At 37.0% G+C, this 8,461-nt stretch overlaps 1 protein-coding gene across 1 annotated transcript; it reads right to left on the reverse strand.

Moving 5' to 3' along the window:
* Window positions 1-2,971: 2,971 nt before the first annotated feature.
* On the reverse strand, window positions 2,972-3,575 carry LOC128263330 (60S ribosomal protein L10a-2). Its single transcript, XM_052998353.1, is given in 4 exon segments — window positions 2,972-3,186; window positions 3,188-3,262; window positions 3,264-3,551; window positions 3,553-3,575. Coding segments are annotated over 4 exon segments (567 nt in total). The 3' UTR covers window positions 2,972-3,005.
* Window positions 3,576-8,461: the final 4,886 nt, after the last annotated feature.

An 8,461-nucleotide genomic window follows, 5' to 3' on the forward strand; every position in this document is an offset into this window, starting at 1 on the left:
ACCTAGGGACCATTACACACTTGCCAACTCACGCACTGCCAGAAACAAAAAATGTGAGATAGTCTGAAACCTTCCTCAACAATGCTTAATGTGCCAAGATTCCCCAAAGTGAAGTTGGGAAAAGGGAAAGAAATCAGTTTACCCGTATTTTCTTTGGCTCGACTTTTGTTTTCGTTTGAGTTTTTGGGTTTTCCTGGGTCTGTGTTGCTGTATTTTTTCTGAAGTTTTCTCTCTTCACATCTTGTTTATTTTTGCTTACACTTATCAAAATATTGGACGTACACATATTGTTTCGCCTGGCTGTCTGCATCAAGAATAAAGATATTGGAGTTGGGTCAACTGGAGAGTTTGGACCGTGACCCTTATATTCACCCAACTCCCACTTTGTTTGCCCTGGGCCAACACAAAAACAAGAGTAGATAACAACTTACACAGGGGAAGTACGCGAATTGAGATGCTCTGAAAGCCATTGTAAAATTCAAAGAAGTTTACTTTTATTTTGTATGAATTTTGGGTAGGAAATGTGATATATATAAGAGTTTTTCCAATGCTACGAAATAATTAAAGTCAAGTTATAATAGTGAATTGAGTGTAAGAGTATGCCATACAAATGTATAGTTAAAGAAAGAAACAGAATCAATTAACTCTTATCCCCCATTTAATAACATTTTTTAAAAATTAAATGGTAAGGTAGCTATAGCTACACTGAATTGTTTATATCGTACACTTAGGAAATTGCAGTACCCTTAACCAAGAACATTAATTCAGTACAGAGTAACAATAGAAATTAGATGGGAAGCGATACACACAAAATTATCTGCCATGCCGCATTCTGTTGAATTTTTCAGCATGTGCGTGTGTGTGAGAGGGCCGTAACTTTCACTTTGTTGTCCGGGCTCAACCGCCCACTAACCTCCCGCCCAACGACCTTCCCCTGCCACAGATACCCCACTTTATTTGCCCAGTTTGCCGCTGCTTAAGTTACTTTTCCTTAACGCTTGAATTTCTTTTTGCCGCTTCCTTAGCCTTTTGGTTTTTCCTTTAGCTTCAGCTTGTGTCGTTTGCCTTTTGCCGCCTTTTGGTTTTCCCCTTTGTTGTCGCTTGGTTTTTCCTTAGCTCAGCATCTGATTTTCCTTCGAGCATGTGTGCGTGATTTTTTGTTTCTTCGCAACGCTTTGTTTCTGTTTTTCCTTCGTCTGTTATTTTCATAAATAAATTTGCATGTCAAATGACATTGTTTATGGAATTCCTATATGAAAGACATATATCACTTGGCCAGATGGAATTGTTGTGCCCTCATCAGTCGATGTTTCTGGGAGTGGGTGTGCGCATCACACGTTGTTGACATCTTTGTTAAAATATGTTTACAAGCTCAAATTAGTAATGGAGAGTTTGCCATCCAATGTATGTGCGTACATATCTGTTTCTCTGACTTCGTCTGTCTGGATGCCAAAGTTGACAAGCGAAATGAATTCGTAATTGAGTTTTCCGATATGTTTTCCATGAGTCTGAAGGCTGACGCAGCCGCTCATAATTAATTTGAATATGAAATTAGCCACTTCTTTTCAAGATGACACATTTTTTCCATTACTTATTTCTCGCTGGGCACATACAAAAGTTTAAATTCAAATTATATCACATTTTGAAATATTTATGTTATTTAACATAAGAATACCGATAAAGTGGTTAAAATAATGTAATGGAATTTTATGCAAACTTATGTCATTGATTTTTTAAGATTAATCAGACAAAAACAAAATTATTAATTGTTAGCCGGCTCGAGGTCAGGATGTTGAAAAAACACAAAATTATTTCACTTTTGGTAATTTTGTCAATATATTTCGGTTGCACTTCGGCAACAGTCTTCAGGACAACTATAAAATAATTACAACGATTTTAATATTTTTAACAAACAGAAAACAAAACAAAATTGTTATATATTTCTTTTGCTTTAAGTTACTTTTAAATGCGATACCCTAGTTTCTCGGTTTCCCGGTGGTGCCTCTTTGGCGGCGGTTTTCCCATCCGCATCAAAGTTTTCGCTCAGGCCGTAATTATTTTAGCGGTCTTATCGACGCAGCAACGAAACAGCCATAATTATTGAGAATAAGTCAAGCGCAGCACATTTGTTGCCTCTTTGCTGGATCCCCAATAAAAATGCCTTCCTGATTAGCGTGCTCAGCATGTGCCGTGAACTTGTCTTATCTTCCAGGCCCGGTTTAGGCCAATCTCCGCCCACCCCAGGAAAAACTCGAGAAAAAATTTATAACATATCGTTGAGCTAACAAAGGGGATTGCTCATAAGCTAAATAAAGAATGGGATGTGAGGCAAAAGAAATTATGTCACAGCTTACCAAGATTTTCTTGAGTTACTGGAAAGAAAAAAAAGATGAAGGGGAAGATTAGATAAATACAGAACGTATGTTGCTCTGAAAATACACTATGGTCGGTGGTGGCCCTTACGACATATGCGCGGAGCCCTCTTCCTCTGGGGTCGTAAAAACTAGATCGCGAGAGGTGAAAGAAAATGTTTATTAAAGAACGGACAGACTATTTCAAAATGTATACCAAACTAAAAAACCAATTAATAATTTTAATTACATGTTGAGTAAGACGATTAATGCTTTTAAAAATTGCAATGAATCAGTAGAAGAAATAAGTTTACAAACAAAAGTAATACCAAGCATCGTTCTACAGTTGGATAAGGATGGTAAATAAATTAGGTTCAGTCTACTAGAGTAAGATGGTAAGATAAGATTTAAGAATTTTTTTTTTCACAGATTCTATTCGGTCTTTATGCACACCATATTGAGGACTCCAAACTGGAGGGCAGTACTCCATGATTGGACAAGGTATTTTTTTTACTAATGTTATAACAACTTTTAAGTTTTATTTCAAATCAAAGACAAATCATAGATTTCCAATAGTTCGTCCTTTGATTTAACACTGATTAGTTTACACATATCTACAGTACTGTTCCCATTTAAGTTAAGCTATACCGCCATCTAATAGAGTCGATGTGGCACACCCATGGATGATTTTATATGAAGTGAACGCACATTCTGCCAGTTGTCCTTCAGCAGAGATACGAGAAAATTGACCGACATGCTTATGTTTTGGATCAGTTCCTCTGCAGGCATGCCCACATGTCCAACATTAACGGAGAGGCAAGCCACCTTTTTCATTCTTGGTGGTTAGAATTTTGATTTTGGTAGACATCGATTCCATGTGGGTCAGAGGAGTAGGAAACCAGGACCCAGCCGCCTTGTAATTTGTAAGATTTGGCCACTTTCTTAACCAACTTCTGATCCTTGTTAAATTTCTTGAGAGCTTCCACATCCAAGCTATCAACTCCAATACTCTTGGCCTGGTAACAATGCCTTTGATCTCCTAACACGCACACCTTTATTTGGGGAACTGCAAGGTGATGTAATAAAGCACTTCCATAAAAGCGCTTGCATTTTTCGGAATCATAGTCCTTAAGTCCAATCTGCAGTTTTATGGATTCTGGGCACTCGCTTTCCTTGGCCTGTGAGACCCGCACAAAGCATGTCACGAGAAATTTTCGATGTCATAGGTACAATCTATGTTTTTAAAAATTTGGGGAGTTTGGGCAATCGAGCTGATAGCACAAATTTAATTTATTTTAAATTTTAAATAATAGTAATAATGTAGAAAGTTAAATGATGGATATGTTGAACAAAAAAAAATTGTTTGACTTTGGTAGAGTTCTTTTAGGTTTTTGCACTGAATATTTAAAAAATTTGCACTATTTCAACAGAAAAGTTAAATAACATTTAAATCATATTTTAATCGAATTATTTACTAAACGTTTTCAAACACTAATTTGTCAATAAATTATTGCTTCGTGGATGCTTTTAATCAAAATTAACTTATTTCATTAAGTCATAAATCGCTTGACGAAATTCTCTTGACGCAATTGCAAAACCCTGTGCCATTTTGTTCCTACGCTGTGCATAATTGATTGGCCAAAACTGAAATCGATTACCGGCTTGAGGCTTCAGAGCATTTTGCCACCGGCCAAATTGGAATTTCCAAATGCCACACGACAGATGGCAATTGCCCGATGCCACTCGAAATTCAGCAGCTCAGCTGGTTGAGTTCAGCAGTTCAGGTCAGTTCAGTTCAGGTTAGCTGGTTTCGGTTCCCTGCGGATGGGCTCACATCCGCCTAGTTTTGCGCTAATTAGGGGAGTGTTGCCGCCAGGTTTTCGGGACAGCCTTTTCTGCAGCGATGACAACATTTGTTGACCTGGGCCAAACTGCAGCTCGGAATGCAGACTGGGCTTTCTGGCTTGTGTGTAATTATAAACGAAATAATAAGCTGCGGCCGTACATCGTGTGCAGCGGAGATTAAAGTGGAAATTGCAATTCTGGCTGCTGTCTGGTGTGATCAAGATCCCTGTAAAGGGAGGATGTGCACGGACATCACGGCCACGATGAGGATTTGTTGCCTGCCAGTGCTAATTTACACATTTTGATTGCTCCCAACTGGCGAAGGGAATCACCTTCTCGCACAATCCCCACTCAGCCGCCTTGTCGTCTTCGCTGATACCATTATGCGGCATTTTTCTACAGCTTAATGCATAATTTGCGTCCTGGGAATAACGACAGTCAGTGCCAGTAGAGCACTGAAAAAAATAATAATAAATTTAATTTCCAAACACAATTTCTTAACGGAAAAAATAAGTACTAAGCCTTGGTCAAATTATTTGCAAATTAATATTGATAATAATTTACACTTATATAGGTTATAATTTCTTAATTTAAAGGTTATTTAAAAAAAAAACACTCAAAGGCTTTGCTTAATTGCAAATAATAAAGCTTACAGTCTTTGAAAATGTCAAAATGTTTCTTAACTATGTTGGTCCCTTAATAAAATTATTAATAGTGTTAAATAATAAAACATTTCCAGCTTTTTGTTTAAATAATTTTTAACAGTGTTGTTCCTTAAAAGATATATAAAGTATAAATTGTTGAGCACAGAAATTTTTAATAGCTCTTGAAACAGTATCTTTTTAAGTAAACAAATTTGATAGCACTTCGACACACTTTACAGTGCAGAAGTTTCTTAGATGTTGAAGAAGATTTTCCGGGGTGGCGATGGGTGAGTTCCTTGGAAGTACTTACTGCCATAAGATTATTTCACGTTGAGCTGCTTATTGGCGACATTTTCGGGATTTGACTCTGGCACGGCGCCTATTTTCTCGACTCAGGCTTTTCCTTCAGTAAGTGTTTATCAGGATGTTGTTACTATTTTCCGTGTTCCAATTGAAGCCAGGAAGTAGCTCACGGTGCTGGTACTATTACAGCTCATTAGGCTTATCGAGAACAATATATATATATTTCAGTATATTAACTTTTATAAAATAAATTTGTAAATTTGTTGACAACTATTCCAATACAAATATTGTAAGGCAATAAATAATGTCATATACTTGATACTTTAATTTAGATTATGTTTCAGTGCAAAGTTGCTATTTTTAGGAAGTGCCCAACTTTCAGGTTCTTCTCTCACCCTCAAAACGAAAGATTCCTGACTTTATTTGCTGTTCAATTGCCATAAGCACTGAGTGACCCTCCCACAAGCCATCTCACAACTCACAAATGTGAGTTGATCTGTAAATGCCGATACGTTCAATGGCCTTCCTTGACCATATCAGATCAAATATATGTGTTTGTGCCCATATATACCTCCCTGGCAAAAGACATTTCTAGAGTTTTTCGCATTTTTGCACTTTCAGGCCAAACCTTTTTCCAATAGCAAATGTCAATTTATTTGGGTTAGAGGAAAAAACTAATAAGCAAATACTTGGCATAATTTGGTCAGAAGCTTCAGGACTTTAACATGCCAGGGGACATGGACTTACGGGCTCGGAACACTGACGTAATCAAATCGGCAATCAGTGAGATATACTCGTATGTATGCGCATCAATGTGCCCGAAGGGTTTGGCTTTCCTCCCATATCCTTCCTATATCATCCCTCCCTTTTTTGTCTCCCTATATCTTTTCATATACATTCGCATCCGATGGCCATGGCAAACAGTTTTCCCCAGGATGGGACACGCTGGGTGCCTTGCCTGCAGCTGAATCTTTTTTGAACTGTCCCTAACAGTGCGTAAATTGCCATTTTCAAATACATTTCAATCCGCACACATATATGTGTTTGGATGTATTTTTTCAGGATTCAAAAAAAAGTTTAAATACTCTTGCGGGCCAATTTATACTAGCAAAATGTTTGTTGAATTTTGCATTTGCATTGCAAATCGATAAAGGGAATTAGTTTTATGGTAGTTGAACTCGTCGATTGTAAATATAGATGATTTTATGTTTTTGGTTAATATGCATAAACATATGGAGAAAAATGTGTGGGTCTCAGTGAATGACTGGTTTGCATATTTGTTTTCTTACATATTTCTTATTTAATATAGTTTTTTTAAAATAATGGGAAAATAATCATTTAAATATAAAGTGTTGCGCTTCATATACATATATTTCCAGGTAAACAAATTTATTTTGGTTTAAAATATTATCCGTCATCTCTTCTTACTTTTTTAATTCTCGTAAATTTTTGGATGAGTTTTTATATAATTACTTAATAAATAATTGTTTATTTCTTCATCTTGACTAAGCGCATTGCAACGCTGTTAAACATTTGTGAGAAACTTTATGATTATGCCTAGAATTTATTTTATAGCCACTGCTGTTGGCCCTGGAATCAAGACGATTTTTATTGCTTTTGGTGCCTGACCGCTTCCCAGTCAATCAGCTTCGAATGGCGACTGTTGGCTAGTCTCGCATTGCGCATACGCCCGGATATCCCGTTTTTGTAATGCGAGTGCCAAACAAAAACTTCAACTGTCAACTACCGGCGCCTGATTCACGTTTTTGTTTGCAGCTGCCACTGCTGTTGTGTTGCCCTGTTATTGCTCTGTCATTTTATCGTCAGCGGAGACTGCCTTTGATCTCGGCACGCGCCCTGAACTATGCAAAGCATTTTTGCCTCAGGTCACACGCACGTGCCTGAAATGTCGGCGGCGCTTTTCACATTCACACATGGTCTCACCCAGAAAAGTATTGCATACTTTCGAACCACTACATACCAGAGTTGGTAGAGGAAGGTCCGCAAATGATAATGAAATTTTACCGAAACGTACGTTTTTGCTGTTCCTTTCAGGAAGTACCTTCATTCTTGAGTTGCCTTATTGCTGGAACCAACATTAACAGAAATAAGCGAAAACCTATTCCCGTAAGAAGAAAATCAATATACAAATTTTAAAACCAATTAAACTTTTTTTTTTAAAAACACACTAGTTTTTATTTTTTTTTTTAGTTATAACTTAGGATTATTCCATTTGTAAATTATTACATTTATAAAAAGCTTAGACTTTAATTTGTTTACGAATTCATTAGCTAATGGTTCTTATCACATTTAGGCTGAATTCTATATTTTAAAGATATACAAATTATTTAACTTTTTAAAAAGGCAAACTATTCAAGTTGCTGGACTGACTACTAATCTGGTTTGTTTTATAAAAAGTGTTTTGGTGAACTTTCAGTTTTAAATAATATTATTAGTTATTCACTTGTAGCTTTCTACTATTTATTTTTTAAAGCTATTCGATCAAAAACGTCTATAATTTCACCACGAAGATAACTTTATACATCTAAGCATTAGAGTAACATTTCTAAAAGAAATAAATATTTTATAATTTTTTTCTGGTTGGCTTATAGGTAAACATTTCCGTGTTTTACGATCCTCCTGTCGCTGCGATGAAAACCACAATACCCCAAGCAGAAAACAGCTTTTCATCAGATACTTAAGCAGGTTTCGAACCACCACTCCCTCCCATTGGATAGAAGGGCTCCACCATTATGTTTTATAATCATTTTACAACCGGTGTGATATTTAGAATATGACCAAAAGTTGCTTCATCGTTTCTGTTTTTGGGGAAAGTTTTTCCATGGCCACAGCATATCTCAGATGCTGCCCTCTGCCGCCGAATGTTGTTTTTAGTTGCGGGCGTGGATGGGTGGGTGGTTGGGTGCTAAAAGTTGCTAGCAGAGCCACATGACAGATGTGTTTGGTTGCCGTTGCTGCTGTTGTTTTTATTTTTTATAGTGCTGGCCATAAAGTACTTAAAAGTTTCATTTTACGCCTATTTTGCTGGACGAGTGCCCCATTATCAGAGAGCGGTAGCCACCAAGTGACCAACTGACCTGGCCAGAATTCACCATATTTCCCTGCTCGCCTCTGGCTGGCAAAAATCCAATTTGCCAACATTTTAACAATCATTGCCGTCGGGCACTTCAGCAACTCATATTGTGGCCATCCACTTTTAATTGCTTGCCTAAACAAATAATATTTGAGTAGCATATTTCCGAAGGTTTGGGTGCTGGCACACTGAAATAAAATGCTTTGATTTGTCTAATAATTCAT

This window comes from Drosophila gunungcola, chromosome 3R, assembly GCF_025200985.1.
Source record: "Drosophila gunungcola strain Sukarami chromosome 3R, Dgunungcola_SK_2, whole genome shotgun sequence".
In the NCBI taxonomy this organism is placed as follows: Eukaryota; Metazoa; Arthropoda; class Insecta; order Diptera; family Drosophilidae; genus Drosophila; species Drosophila gunungcola.